Source organism: Podarcis melisellensis, assembly GCF_964234715.1.
Source record: "Podarcis melisellensis genome assembly, chromosome: 9".
NCBI lineage: Eukaryota > Metazoa > Chordata > Lepidosauria > Squamata > Lacertidae > Podarcis > Podarcis melisellensis.
Genome location: NC_138541.1, coordinates 57,458,274 through 57,474,264, shown reverse-complemented (window position 1 = coordinate 57,474,264; position 15,991 = coordinate 57,458,274). Strand labels below are relative to the sequence as shown.

Here is a 15,991-nt window from a genome sequence, read left to right as displayed (position 1 = left end):
ATGGCTATCATATCACCCCTTAACCTCCTCTTCTCCAGGCTAAACATGCCCAGCTCCCTTAGCCGTTCCTCATAAGGCATCGTTTCCAGGCCTTTGACCATTTTGGTTGCCCTCCTCTGGACACGTTCCAGTTTGTCAGTGTCCTTCTTGAACTGTGGTGCCCAGAACTGGACACAGTACTCCAGGTGAGGTCTGACCAGAGCAGAATACAGTGGCACTATTACTTCCCTTGATCTAGATGCTATACTCCTATTGATGCAGCCCAGAATTGCATTGGCTTTTTTAGCTGCCGCGTCACACTGTTGGCTCATGTCAAGTTTGTGGTCAACCAAGACTCCTAGATCCTTTTCACATGTACTGCTCTCAAGCCAGGTTCTGAGAACCGGTGTTTGCCTGGCTGCCGGCCGGTGGCTGGAGCCAGCTGGGGCCTGCCTGAAGCCCCCGACCTCCCGAATAAAGGAGGTGAGGACAGGTGACCCCACCTAGGCCCGAAGTCACCCCCCCCCCAACCAGGCCTCAAAACTGTCCAAAATTCCTTTCTCTCTTCTAAAAATCCACGGCTAAAGTTTTCCTCTGTTTTCTCACAAGATGCATAGGCAAAATGTTATTCTTTTATCAGTACAAGAAGGCTTCAGAAAGCTAATGAATAGGCTCTGTCAAAGCAAGTCTGAGAACCGACTCTTATCTCACTCTGGTTGTAACACATCTTGGACACGCTGAACGCAAGGCTTTTCATCCCTTTTCCTGGGAAGGGCGCCAAGAGTCCAAAAGAGTCCCAAGACAGGAGCTTTCTGTTCATGCTCAGGAAACACATCACGGGGCAGGACTCTTGAGGAGGAGGAGAAACATACTAAACACTTGATTCCTATATTGTATAGAACAGACCCCTTGAAGAGGGCAGTGATTGACTGGGTATATAATGTTGGGATACTGCCAGGGAGACAGAGGCCATCACTGCCTCCACGCCGACTCTGGACTCCGGACGTCCATTGACCTCCCGTAGATACAGTATCAGCGATTAGCGACACGAGCTCCAGAAATAGATTGCCACATTCCTGAGCTGATGCACACTCTATCAGCAGAATTCACACAGCAAAAGTTGCACAGCAGGAGAGCATATTTGCAAGTTTATTCAGCATTGGTCAGAACAAAGAAAAACATGACCGCCTGTTAGCGTGTTCAGGCACCGAGAGAGAAAGTGAAAGCAACAGAAAACACAAACATCCTGTGAACAGGAAATACGCAGACTCTGACTCACATAGCCTGCTCCCTTTTAAGGTGGAACGGAAATATCCCAACATATAAGAGATACCTGTGGCGTTTGCCCGTTCGTTTAGAGCCTGTCTGTACAGGGGGAAAAGAAAGGGTTAAAATGTAGACCAATAGGAAAGCTGGAGGTGGAGCCTACATGTGTATAAAAGGGCTTCGCCTGAGGTTTGTTAGAGATGTTGGTAGGTAGTTGGTTGATTTTAGTGGGTTGGCTGGTTGGGAAAGGCAGTTTGAAAAGCAGTTGGCAGGCAGTTGCAAATAGAGAGACAGGGCAGTGGGTTCTTGAGTGAGGGGAAGTAGAAGAGATAGAGAGGGGGAAATAAGACTAAGAAAGTAGAGAGTAACAACGTTTGGAATGCCGTCAAAGTTTGTTTGCGTCTGAAATAAAATACACTCTTCTTTATTTACCTGAGAACCTGACTGAGACTGAAGTGATTTTACCAAGGAGGACCTGATTGGTGGCAGCGGATTAGTGGTGTACGGGTCAATAGTCCATGAGACGACCGGGGGCTCCATACGAACACCACAATACCTTTTAGGTATCTGGGTCCCAAGATGCATTGTAGTCTGGGCGATAATCAAAAACTGGTTTAAAGTCCATATAGTGATATCGGTTTCATAATTTTTGACCTGGCAATATATCATAAATCATGGTGTGTGTGTGTGTGTTGTGCCAAAATCACAGTATGGGAAAAGCCATGAAGCCAGCCAATGCCTCTACATAGCTCCATCCTTATTTCAGACATCGTGATATATCAGTATATATCACAATGTTGAAAACCAATTATCACCCCACCCTAATGTATAGGGCTTTGTGCAACAGAACCAGCACCTTGATCTGAGCTCAGCAGCTAATTGATGGCCAGAAATTATGAAAACATCTAGAGGACTTACGGTTCATCTTTTTTGAACAAGAATGATTGAAATCAGCATGATGTATAGCAACGGTTTATTGAAGACTTCACAATAAGTAATTGCTCTAATGGACACAGGAGGACAGCCAGTTTTCTCTAGGTATGGTTGGGCCACTGAAGAAGAGCCATTGGGTTTTATTATGCAAAACACTTCTGAAATAGAATTATTTCATTCTTATCTTGTCTACACATTATTCTAGACATGTTTTGTTAAGTCTCTCTGCTTGAATTCATTATGACTGCTTTATATCGATTCGCGTTCTTTGTATTCCTTTCCTTTTGATACTGTATTTTAGAGAAACTCCAACAATGGTGAAGATTTGTGTCTTGTTTTTATACATGCATTCCTGATTATTTCTCATGCTTATTGAGTAAAATGTGCATCGTAGGGAGATGGTATTCAAGCATATGGTACTTACCCCAAGATACTGGCCTTCAATAAACACAACTGGTAGCGATGGGATTTCACCTACTTTCCTGCACCTCTCGTCCAGTTCTTTCCCATAGTCACCATTCAGTGCAATGTTTTTCTCTTCAAATTTCACTCGATGGTTTTGGAAGATCTTCCGAACCAGCTCACACCGCTCAAAGGTTGTTCTAACCACCCGAAGGCTGGTTGTGTAAATCACTATGCGCCCATATTCCAGAACTGATGATACCTGTAGAAGAGAAATGAAACATTTTTTTTTTCCTTTGCATGCTCCTTCATGGTGCATTTTTGCCTCAACCAAACATCACATAAGTGTACCAACTCAGCCCTAAACATGGACATTATTTCGCTCTTACCTTTCCTATCTCTAAGGAGCAGTAGGAGAGCTAAAAATAATGCCACGATATTTCACATCTGCCAACCATTGAGCCTCTTTGATTTCAGACAGTACGAGGGTATATTGGTCTAAAAAGCCAGGGACATAAATTTTCACTGCCCTCTAGCAGCTATTGTGGCTCATTTACCAGAAGCAATGTATTTAGCATTAAGTTTGGACGTGTACACTTGATTCTGACCAAACTAAGCCTTCTGATGTATGTTTTGCTCTAGGATGCTTTTATCTCTTTCTGTGGTGATCTATCAGCCCAGATCTGACCCACACATCCAAAAGGTAACAGGGATTGCACAATGCCTTCCTCCCTGCCACTGCCTCCTCTCTTCTTCTCCCCATATCCCCGGCCATTTTTAAACGTTTTGCTGGACACGGCGCAGCGAATGGGGAGGACAAAGGGCCACTTCTCACCACGGCGACTGCCATGGCCAGTTGACACCAGTGGCCTCTGCGGCTGCTTCTGACAGACACTTACTACGTTCTTCTGTGGTGACCCAGTGACACAGCATGGGAAAGGAAAGTTGATCTCCATTGGTGCAAATTTTGCCTAACAGATCGGCCGGCCCTCACTCTGTCATTGATTTGTACCTTAAATGCACAGTCTACCCCATACCCTCCAACAAATGTCTAATACAATAACTACTAGTAGTAGTAGTAGTAGTAGTAGTATTACCCCACCCACCTGACTAGGTTTCCCCAGCCACTCTGGGCAGCTCCCAACATATATAACAACATACAGTGATACCTCGGGTTAAGTACTTAATTCGTTCCGGAGGTCTGTCCTTAACCTGAATCTGTTCTTAACCTGAAGCACCACTTTAGCTAATGGGGCCTCCTGCTGTCACCACGCCACCAGAGCACGATTTCTGTTCCCATCCTGAAGCAAAGTTCTTAACCCGAGGTACCATTTCTGGGTTAGCGGAGTCTGTAACCTGAAGCATCTGTAACCTGAAGCATATGTAACCCGAGGTACCACTGTAATAAGACATTAAACATTAAAAAACTTTCCTATGCAGCGCTGCCTTCTGATGTCTTCTCAAGGTTGTACAGTGGTACCTCGGGTTACAGACGCTTCAGGTTACATACGCTTCAGGTTACAGACTCCGCTAACCCAGAAATAGTACCTCGGGTTAAGATCTTTGCTTCAGGATGAGAACAGAAATCGCACGGTGACAGCGGGATGCCCCCTTAGCTAAAGTGATACCTCAAGTTAAGAACAGTTTCAGGTTAAGAACGGACCTCCAGAACGTTCTTAACCTGAGGTACCAATGTATAGTTACTTATTTCCTTGGCTCGGGCGGCTGCATACACTGGCGGAGGAAGAGGAGTGCGGGGGGAGCGCACCGCCCCCGGCAGCACAATCCCGGTAGGGTGCCATGGTGGCTGCCCCCCCCGCCAACGCTGGATGCCATGCCCCTGCAGGCGGCGTGCCAGGCCCTGGGACGCGTGCCAGCCCCTCCCCCACTGGTCTCATAACTATACCCACCAACATTTCTTCAATGAAAATAGGGGCATCCTAAGGAACATTCCAGGATCAAAGCAGGAACTGGGACGGCTTCTGTAAATCCTGGATTGTCTCTGGAAAATAGGGATACCTGAAGGGACTGCTACCCCTACCAACCAAACAGCTGGCCATGAACTTGATTTGGAAGCCACCTGCTCCAGCATTGCCTCCTCGCTTCAAAACAGTCGGTGACCCCTGCCAGGCTACAACTTAGCTGCTCACCGCTCGGGGCCACATCTCCTGTCAATTTGAAGAGTGTGTGTGTGTGACCTTTACCTCCACAAATTGCACTCCTGGTTTTTGCAGCGAGGCTTCCACTTTTGCATGCAAGCCCTGCTCTGACACCAATGCTTTTTGTTTAGCGTTTTACTTCTTGAAATAAATACTATCAGTCACACGGAAAAGTGGAAATGGCCAGAAGCAAGGATGCCGGGCCGCTTGCTAAAATGATGGCTTTCAGAGGAGCAGCCTACAGCCTTGCAAAACAAGTGACCCCTCAGCTTCTGTTATGTGAGATTAAGTATGATGAGATGCTCTTCTTAGGCCTGTGTGTGTGTGTGTGTTCACCATACAAAGTGCTACTGGGATATATTTTTTTCCTGACACATTTCTGCTAAGCTTTCAATGTCTTCACACAATTTATACAGGCTGTTTAAGTCACTCAAAATCTCAACACAGTGCAAAACAATTTCTTTGCTTTCAGTGCAGACTGAATTGCTCATACAATATCACTAAACGCAAAATGGCAGCCTGACTATGATTGACTTTAAGTCTTGTGAAAGTGACCAAACTCCCAGCTTCTTTTGTAGCTAGAAAGCACACAAAACACCTCCCAGCCACACAGGACGCCCCAGAAGCTGATGGCTCCCCTTCTCACAGTACCACAAATCCCTTATATTAAAAAAGTGGGCACAGAATCTCATTATTTCACCTCCCAGACACCGAAAAGTCACAACATGTCCATTTTTGTTTTGTTGTTTCTCTATCTGCAACATGATTCCATTTTTACCTGCCCACTTCCCATAATAATAAATATCAAATTCTCATCTCAACCCTTCTGCACTCATCCAACTCTTCTGCACTCCCATGCATACGAGGTAAACATCTATCGGCACATGAATGCTTGAGAAGGTTGATTATGCTGGTGATATTGCCCAGACTAGCCTGATGCTCTACTAGCAGACAGAAATGCTTGCACACAAATTACAAAGGAATGCTTTGGGTTTGTGACTTTGTAGAGACATATTACTCCAATGTGATGAGCTTGCTCATCCCTCTAACCTGCCACCCCTCAGCCTATTATACAATGTGTATGTGTACATAAGGAAACATGGGAAGATGAAAAGGGACATCAGCAGCCACTGTGGGAAGCCACAATGTGTGAGTCACTTGAAACAGGGAGCTCCACCTGTAAGACAGAGATGCATTTCTTTCTCCCACAATAACAGCTTCCCAGGGGGAAGAGACACTGCCTGCTCTTTGCTATGTTGCAGCAGCAACAACAGCACTGCAGACGGCCAGAGGGTGGTGCTGCTGCTACAAACTGTGCAGAGGTCAGGTGATTCTTGGAGCCAACAGCGCTCCAGCCCAAATACTGGTTGCTTGCTCCCTCTCTAAGTGGTACCACTGTGGTGTTAATCCTGTTTCTGTCCATACATAGAAGCAGGAATTTATTTCACAGCACAATCCAGCTCTCTATATGCAAATAGTAAAGGTAAAGGGACCCCTGACTGTTAAGTCCAGTCATGGATGACTCTGGGGTTGCGGCGCTCATCTCTCTTTACTGGCCGAGGGAACTGGTGTTTTGTCCGCAGACAGCTTTCTGGGTCATGTGGCCAGCATGACTAAGCTGCTTCTGGCGAACCAGAACAGTGCATGGAGCGGTACCTATTTATCTACTTGCACTTTGACGTGCTTTCGAACTGCTAGGTTGGCAGGAGCTGGGACCAAGCAACGGAAGCTCACCCCGTCGTGGGGATTCGAACCGCCAACCTGCTGATCGGCAAGCCCTAGGCTCTGTGATTTAGACCACCATGCCACCCGCATCCCTACACCAAAAGCTCTGGTTGCTGGCATTCATGTTCTCCCCCCCCCCCGGTGCAGTGCCCCCTCTGCCCTTGTGCCTGGTATTTTATGGTACATCAATGTGGCAGCCGCTATATGTAGCTTAAAACGCCCTTTGAACAGAAGCCGCTGATCCCGGTGGGAGCAAATTAATTGTAATATTGTGTAATTATCTACCGTATAACCAATGTCTTCTTGGCTGAGCAATTCAAATCCAATTAGAGAGACAAAGATGCTTGGTTGTGCTTAATCAGTGGGTGCACTAGAAGCTAACACCGCTATATGTATACAAGGCTTTAAAAAATATCTCTGTTTACAGCAGTGTTATTCTTATCCATGAGTCACTTTGTCTGTTACTATCAGTAGAATGGTGGTCTCTGGGGGGGGTGACATCTGAGCCCCAAGGTACTTACATTAACGGCTGGGAGAACCATATGTCCTAGCCAGGAAAAAGTATACTGTAGAGGTAAGGAGGCTTGACAGTAGATAGAAGGGACCCCCTGCCAATTTGGGGCAGATTCTTGGAATAGCAGAGGAATGCAACTGTGCATGGCCCTAAGGGGATGCTTGCTGAAGTAAGGGGAGGAAAATCGCAGCTAAAAAGCTCAAATATATATATATATATATATGACTGACACTCTTCTTTGGAAACTGAACCAATGTCCAGACTTTAACATTCAAAAACTTTGCTTGCAGAAACTTATAGATGAATTAAAACATGACATCGGCAGTCACAAGCTTATCCAAGCATGGGTTTACAGTGTCTTCTTCTAACTTCCAATCAACTGTGTTTTTCTCTCTTTGCTGAGTTTAACACTCAGCCTTCTGTATCTTAATTAGCTCTGCAGCTCCTCTGAGAGATTTCCACTTTTACCTTCTCCCGCAGCTTTACTCTCTTTCTTTCCACCACAGAAGGAGCACTCCAACACTCAATTCAACTTAGCAGTGCTCATAGTGGATTCTAAAACAGTCACCTTGCGTCACGTAAAATGGAGTCTCTCCTTCACTCGATACCTCCCGTGTGACCAACGTTAGCCAATCACATGAGAAGTACTAAAGAACTCTCTATAATTCAATTAATAACCAATCAAATGTAAACACATAGTAATGCATACGATCACGTACAATTTCAGTGAATTAAATTATTATACTTAAATGCGGACAGAACTGTGAAACAGTGACCTCAGGTATGAGGACCCCATTCTTGGAAGCATATGGGGAACCTAGGATGGGCCATGGGGTCATAAATCAGGAGAAAAGGTGATATATATCTATCTCTGTTGGAAGCAATCCTAGGCAGTGATAGGATGTTAGTGGATTTCCCTGCCACCAATTCAGATAGCTCCATCCTCACTCCCTTTATACCGCAATCCATCGTTTGTCTTGCTGACTGGGGATAATGGGATTATAGTCCATAACATCCAGAGGGCTACAGGCTGGTCAAGGTTTCTATCACTAGCTGTGGTGGGAATGTAAGAAAGCAAATAACTTCTGGGAAATGATATATAATGAGATGAAAAAGATGTTGAAATATACATTATTAAAAAAAAACCAGAAGCATTTTTACTTGGTATTATAGGCCAAGACATTAATAGGCAAGATGTCAAACTGTTCTTATATGCAACAACAGTGGCAAGAGTATTGTTAGCCTAGAAATGGAAGCAAGTAGAAATTCCGACAAAAGAAGAATGGCAGACGAAATTAATGGATTATGCAGAATTGGACAAAATGACAGGAAGGATTTGAAACCTGCGGGACCAGAGATTTACAGCAGATTGGAAGAAGTAGATGAATTATTTGAAGAGCAACTGTAATCAACAAATTATAATATACGAAGAAATATACGAAGTGTTACAAAGTAGAAAAAGATAAAGATATTGGTTATGAGTTTGACATGTAATGAGGAAAATAAGAAATGCATACTAAGAGATTAGATTGGAAAATTTTCAGACAGGACTGATGGAAGTCAAAAAGATTGAATAAGACGTAAAAGTATGTTTAATTTCTGTTGAAAATGATATGTTAAAAAACAGAGAGAGAGAGAGAGAGAGAGAGAGAGAGAGAGAGAGAGAGAGAGAGAGAGAGAGAGAGAGAGAGTTTCTATCACTAGCTGTGTCTAAGACATAAGAGTCATTTTGGACTCACAGCTGTCCATGGAGGCACAGGTCAAATCTGTGTCCAGGGCAGCTGTTTACCAGCTCCATCTGGTACGTAGGCTGAGACCCTATCTGCCTGCGGACTGTCTCGCCAGAGTGGTGCATGCTCTGGTTATCTCCCGCTTGGACTACTGCAATGCACTCTACGTGGGGCTACCTTTGAAGGTGACTCGGAAACTACAACTAATCCAGAATGCGGCAGCTAGACTGGTGACTGGGAGCGGCCGCCGAGGCCATATAACACCGGTCTTGAAAGACCTACATTGGCTCCCAGTATGTTTCCGAGCACAATTCAAAGTGTTGGTGCTGACCTTTAAAGCCCTAAACGGCCTCGGTCCAGTATACCTGAAGGAGCGTCTCCACCCCCATCATTCTGCCCGGACGCTGAGGTCCAGCGCTGAGGGCCTTCTGGCGGTTCCCTCATTGCGAGAAGCAAAGCTACAGGGAACCAGGCAGAGGGCCTTCTCGGTAGTGGCGCCCACCCTGTGGAACGCCCTTCCAGCAGATGTCAAAGCGATAAACAACTACCTGACATTCAGAAGACATCTTAAGGCAGCCCTGTTCAGGGAAGTTTTTAACGTGTGATTTTACTGTATTTTTGGTTTTTATGGAAGCCGCCCAGAGTGGCTGGGGAGGTCCAGCCAGATGGGCGGGGTATAAATAATAAATTATTATTATTATTATTATTATTATTATTATTATTATTATTATTATTATTATTATTATTATCCAGGGATAGTTCAATCAGTAGAGCATAATCTCAGGGTTGTGAGTTTGAGCCCCACATCGGGCAGGAGATTCCTGCATTGCAGGGGGTTAGACTAGATGACCCTCGAGACCCCTTCAAACTCTACATTTCTATGATCCTATGTGGAAGACTGTTCTTCAACATGAGTTACAAGGGGTAATTACTGCAAATGGATCAGTTGGCCAATAATAATAATAATAATAATAATAATTTATTATTTATACCACGTCCATCTGGCTGGGTTTCCCCAGCCACTCTGGCCGGCTTTCAACAGAATATTAAAATACAATAATCTATTAAACATTAAAAGCTTCCCTAAACAGGGCTGCCTTCAGATGTCTTCTAAAAGTCTGGTAGTTGTTTTTCTCTTTGACATCTGGTGGGAGGGCATTCCACAGGGAGGGCGCCACTACCGAGAAGGCCCTCTGCCTGGTTCCCTGTAACCTCACTTCTCGCAGCGAGGGAACTGCCAGAAGACCCTTGGTGCTGAACCTCAGTGTCCGGGCAAAACGAAGGGGGTGGAGATGCTCCTTCAAGTATACTGGACCGAGGCCTTTTAGGGCTTTAAAAGTCAGCACCAACACTTGGAATTGTGCTCGGAAATGTACTGGGAGCCAGTGTAGGTCTTTCAAGACCAGTGTTATGTGGTCTCGGCGGCCCCTCCCAGTCACCAGTCTAGGTGCCACATTCTGGATTAGTTGTAGTTTCCAGGTCACCTTCAAAGGTAGCCCCACATAGAGTGCATTGCAGTAGTCCAAGTGAGAGATAACTAGAGCATGCACCACTCTGGCAAGACAGTCTGCAGGCAAGTAGGGTCTCAGCCTGCATACCAGATGGAGCTGATAAACAGCTGCCCTGGATACAGAGGGCTTGTTGCTAGCCATTTTGGGAGTGCTTTGCTAGCCAAAGTAGGTGGCTACTCGCTTTCGAGATAAGGTGCAGAAATGTTTGGTCTAGTCACTCAGGCGGGGGGGCGGGGGTGTATGTGCTTCTGACTGCCTATTCTCTCCTATCACAATAGCAGCAGTTCCCTTATGCAATACCTCCGTCTGTGAGTCTCGGTGCCCTTTACAAAGAGTAATAAATCTCAACAGTCACCAGCTCTTCGCTTTATGGCTCTGCAAGGAAGGATGCCCAGCTGCCTTGCCCTCTGCTTTCTCATTTCTTCCATCTTCCACATAAAATTCATCTCAAATGCCATACAGCACGGGGAACTATTGTGTCGACTGTTTCCTCTTCCCCGCACAGAAATTGCGTTAGATACTGAAGCATTTCACATCCCTGAGTGTGATCCGCTGGAGAATTCCATGTGATAATGAACACTACTGGCAACTAGCAGCAATCTGGGTCACAAGCAGGGAACAGTACCTATTAAAATACTGTGCCAATTACTTTATGAGGCAAAGGGGCCTCGTGGATAGGCCAATGTAGGCGCTCACCCGATTCGTCTGCTAAAGGTTTTCCTGCAAAGAAGAGGTGTGGTTGTGCCTGTCTGTGTGATTATGTTGGATTACACTCCCACAAAACCTGCTCCCTGTGCTTAGGAATTAAATGTTATTTAAATAAATGTTGTATAAATGTGTATGTATATTTTTGAAAATAAGAGAGAGAGAGAGAGAGAGAGAGAGAGAGAGAGAGAGAGAGAGAATGAGAGATTGTGTCTGAGCAGTTTTCCCCTTGCTCTGCTCCTTTTCCAGGGGAAATGAAATAAACTCAGTGTAGAGCTAAAAAATATATTATTATTTTTTAAAAGGAATTAAGCGAGAAGATTCAGCTGAACCCCTTTGACATGCTACAATATTCTGTACAAGGAGTATTTTTTTCATGGGAGAGAATTCAAATATGCCACTCCCCTCCCTGCCAAAAGAAGTGGCGCAATCCAGGAAAACATTGAGCAAGTGAGTCTCCTGACTGGGTGAACTGGCCTTTGGATGCCAGCCTGACCAAACTGGGTTCAGCTTCCAACTCATTATTGGATTCAATGGGCAGCTTTGAGCAAATCTTTCTCTGAATTTCAGTCTCCCGTCGTTGGAATAATAGGGCTCTACTTATTCCAGAATCAATGTAAGGCGGCAGGAAATGTTGTCAGCCTGAAGCTTTAATGAATATAAATATAATTAAGTCATTAAGCCCACACAATTTTTACCTTGCCGTGCCTGGAAAAGCCTGTTTGCCCATCCTCAGTTCTCCAGACTGCAGAAAATGCTTCGAGGGCTGTTGTGAAAGCAAGAAATTCCCCACACTTCCGTGTAGGCAAAATCATGGCAACTGCCTATAGATTGCCATGTGTGAAGTTGCTCTATTTCACACCAGGAAGCTCACTGAGCCTCAGGTTTCTAGTCTCATTCACTAAATGGTGGGCATCATTATTATGTGGCTTCCAGCATACAGTGGTACCTCAGGTTAAGAACTTAATTCGTTCTGGAGGTCTGTTCTTAACCTGAAACTGTTCTTAACCTGAAGCACCACTTTAGCTAATGGGGCCTCCCGCTGCCGCCGCTCCACCACTGTGTGATTTCTGTTCTCATCCTGAAGCAAAGTTCTTAACACGAGGTACTATTTATTTCTGGGTTAGCGGAGTCTGTAACCTGAAGCATCTGTAACCTGAAGTGTCTGTAACCCGAGGTACCACTGTATATAAAAGCATAATAAATTGTTAATTTTTTTTTAATTAAATAAAACTTCCCTATACAGACAGGGCTGCCTTCAGAAGGCTTGGGGGTTGGATAACTCCACCCCACCCCACCCCCAAACATTTCTCTGATGAAAATAGGGACATCCTAAGAAAAAGCAGAGGGACGCGGGTGGCGCTGTGGGTTAAACCAGAGAGCCTAGGACTTGCTGATCAGAAGGTTGGCAGTTCGAATCCCTGTGATGGGGTGATCTTCCGTTGCTCGGTCCCTGCTCCTGCCCACCTAGCAGTTCAAAAGCATGAAGTGCAAGTAGATAAATAGGTACCACTCTGGTGGGAGCTCGGTCCCTGCTCCTGCCAACCTAGCAGTTCGAAAGCACGTCAAAGTGCAAGTAGATAAATAGGTACCGCTCTGGCGGAAAGGTAAATGGTGTTTCCGTGCACTGCTCTGGTTCACCAGAAGCGGCTTAGTCATGCTGGCCACATGACCCGGAAGCTGTACGCCGGCTCCCTCGGCCAGTAAAGCGAGATGAGCGCGGCAACCCCAGAGTCGGTCACGACTGGACCTAATGGTCAGGGGTCCCTTTACCTTTAAGGAAAAGCAGGACAAATCCGAAACCCGGACCAGTCTGCATCTAGAAAATAGGGACACTTGGAGGGTCTGCAAACCAATTCCCAATCATCCAGATTCATAGCTGCCGCTCCTCTTAAGGCAACTGGAAGCACAGGCCCAATGTGCACCATGCTTACTCCTGTTACCTCGGGTGGTACCTTGGGTTAAGTACTTAATTCCGGAGGTCCGTTCTTAACCTGAAACTGTTCTTAACCTGAAGCACCACTTTAGCTAATGGGGCCTCCTGCTGTTGCTGCGCTGCCAGAGCACGATTTCTGTTCTCATCCTGAAGCAAAGTTTTTTTCCTGAAGCACTATTTCTGGGTTAGCAGAGTCTGTAACCTGAAGCATATGTAACCCGAGGTACCACTGTACTGGCATCACATGCATACCTGGGATACTGCAGAGCCCAAAAGGATAAACAGAAACAAAGCAATGGCCTGGTTCATTGATACACAGCTGGTTCCACACTGCGTATTGAAAGCAGGTTTGCATCCACAGTTTCATTCCCCGCCACCTACTACATGCATGTGTTATGTTAGTAGGAAAAGCATCACATTTCCTGCAGCCCCCTAGACTTGACGTTCTCCTTTGCAAAAGTAAGTGAGACAGAATGAAGTCAGTGGTTTGGGAACTTTTCGTACATTTTTTAAAAAAGAGGCGTTCACTTATCTCTGCCAGATGATCAACTGCATTTCGCTTAATTAAAAGGCATCGTTGCTTGTTGAACTTTGTAGCAGTCAGCACTGCCGCAGTGCATGGCCTGCCTACGGCCACAAGGACTTGTTTTCCTGATACTAAGGTAGAAATGCAGGTCTCAAAAACAATGTCAAGCCTGCTTTTTTTCTGCCTTAGCATTTTGAAATTTCTTTCTCAGTCTAGGGCAGATCGAGTCCATTTCATTAGCAGAGCAATGCAAATAGTTCACCAGTGTGCTGTGTTCCCTTTCTGTCTGCTTGATTTGCCAACCATCCGAGCTAGCTTATATTAATTAAAACAAGTGTCACCACTTCTAATAGTAGCTCTCTTAAGGGTTATAGATTGCAATCAGTGAGAAACGAGCAGTTGCTAGTACGACTCTTATCAGATGGACTGAGCTCTGTTGAAAATTTACGGCATTTTTCCTTGGCAGTTGATCTAACCTTTCATCCCAGGATTAATTACACTTCAACATCCAGTCTGCCCAGCACAATAAAACTTATTTTTCACTCATCCAGGATCTACACAAGCCCTGGCGTTATTAATACAGGCTTTCTTCCTAGATTGTTAAACTAGCTTTGGAAGTGTATGTTTATTTTATTTTTGCAATATCCTTTCTAAACAATTTGGTGGAGTATGATTGCTAATCACTGAGACTTAATTTGCTACTCCAGTTTAAATGGCATTATTATTATTATTATTATTATTATTATTATTATTATTATTATTATTAATTCCCTGCCCATCTGGCTGGGTTTCCCTAGCCACTCTGGGCAGCTTTGAACAAAAGATTAAAAATACATTAAAACATCAGTCATTAAAAACTTCCCTATACAGGGCTGCCTTCAGATGTCTTCTAAATGTTAAATAGTTGTTTATTTCCTTGACATCTGATAGGAGGGCATTCTACAGGGTGGGTGCCACTACCAAGAAGGCCCTCTGCCCAGTTCCCTAGTATGACCTACTGTTGGCCTCCCTGCCTTTCACACTATCAATCCCGATGGTCAGACATCACTGGATATACAAATTCATTTGAGAACGGACAGCAATGCTTCATACAAACAAAATTCTTCTTCTTCCTCCTCCTCCTCCTCCTCATATTTTTAAAAATATTCTTGCACAGAGAAAACTGGAATACCGAAACAAAGAATTATAGGCTCCTGTTGGCTTTCTGTATGTAGAATTTTGTTGTGTGGAGCAGCAATCAATCGTTCATTCCCCCAACTGTAGTCCCAGAACCATTTTTCCATGGGCTGAACTGTTTGTCAAGAGTAGGGGTGAGAACTGGTGCCCGGGATGATGGGAGTTGTAGTCTAGCAATGTCTAGAGAGCCACCAATTCCCTCCCCTTGGTCTGGAGAATATCTAAAGGAGCCCATGTAGTTCTGGGTCAGATATACCCCACTGAATTCTGCTGGAACGACTCCTATCACATTAAAGAAAATAATAACTAGCTTTTTCTTTTTTAAAAAGGAGTAAAAATCCAGCATTTTCCATTGGTACCCAATTAGCATTTCATGTGAAAGGTTTCCCAAAACTCGTCACATTAGTGACTTTGCATGCTGTGCCCTTAATGAGGCAAAAAGATGCTCTGTCGTTGGGCTATCTTTAGATTAGCAAAGTGCTGATGAAGTGTTGACTCAGTCCTGCGACTGCAGTGCTCCTGCTGTATCTTTGAGGAAACTCAAAAGTGCAAGAACTTCAGAAAGAGATGCATATTCTCCTCTAGTAATGCACAGAGCTGCGCTAGAGTCAACCGTCAGAGAGCTCAGGGCTGCCCAATGGCCTTGCAGCGTACTTAACATAATTGGAACCATAACTCCCAACTGTTCCTCATCATTTAATCATGTTGAGAACGTGGAGAGGGCTTTTCATCTTCAAATTGCTTTACAAGTATTAATAAATTAAATAACATGGATCATCTTCATCGTCCCCCAATTATATGTGCTATTCTGCGTTATATGTTTGAACGTGTCCTCTGTTTTCATTAAAGCATGCTACCTTGGGGGAAAAGGCTTTCCTCGAACGAAAATTTTCCTAGCAAGAATAATAAAGCAAAGCACACAAAGGAGAGGTTCTAGGAGGCAAATGTGCATTAAGGCAAATGTGAAAAGAAATGGGTAAGGTAGAAAGTCGCACTACGGATATGCTTTTAGCAAGGTATCTGGTGAGAAAGACAAAGTTAAAGTGTCTACCCTGGGAGAGTAGTTAGGATGTTACAACTAGGGCTGGATGATATATCAATATATTATCCAAAGCTGGTTTGAAGTCCGTATCATGGTAACGGTTTCATAATTTTTGACCTGGCAATATGTCGCGAATAATGATGTGCATGTTTGTGTGCTATACAAAATTCACAATGTGGGGAAAACAATGAAGCCAGCCAATGGCTCTACATAGCTCCATCCTTATTTCAGGCCTTGTGATATATCGGTATAGCGCGATGTTTAGCTGGTGATATCTCGCAATGTTGAAACCCAAATATCGGCCGGCCCTACTGTTCGCCTCTACATAGTTCCATCCTTACTTCAGACAGCGTGATATATTAATATATTGTGATGTTTAGCTGGTGA

General features: G+C 44.6%; 2 protein-coding genes across 2 annotated transcripts in view; both read right to left on the bottom strand.

Moving 5' to 3' along the window:
* GRXCR1 (glutaredoxin and cysteine rich domain containing 1) overlaps positions 1-15,991 on the bottom strand; it is a 48,483-nt gene that overhangs the window by 14,950 nt on the left and 17,542 nt on the right. Inside the window, exon 3 of the mRNA XM_081924610.1 lies at positions 2,603-2,842. Coding sequence (XP_081780736.1) covers positions 2,603-2,842 — 240 coding nt within the window. The remainder of the gene's footprint in view (positions 1-2,602; positions 2,843-15,991) is intronic.
* Positions 6,470-15,991, bottom strand: part of SHISA3 (shisa family member 3) — a gene marked incomplete at its 5' end in the record, with an annotated part of 208,680 nt that continues 199,158 nt past the window's right edge. Inside the window, one exon of the transcript XR_014171515.1 lies at positions 6,470-6,524. The remainder of the gene's footprint in view (positions 6,525-15,991) is intronic.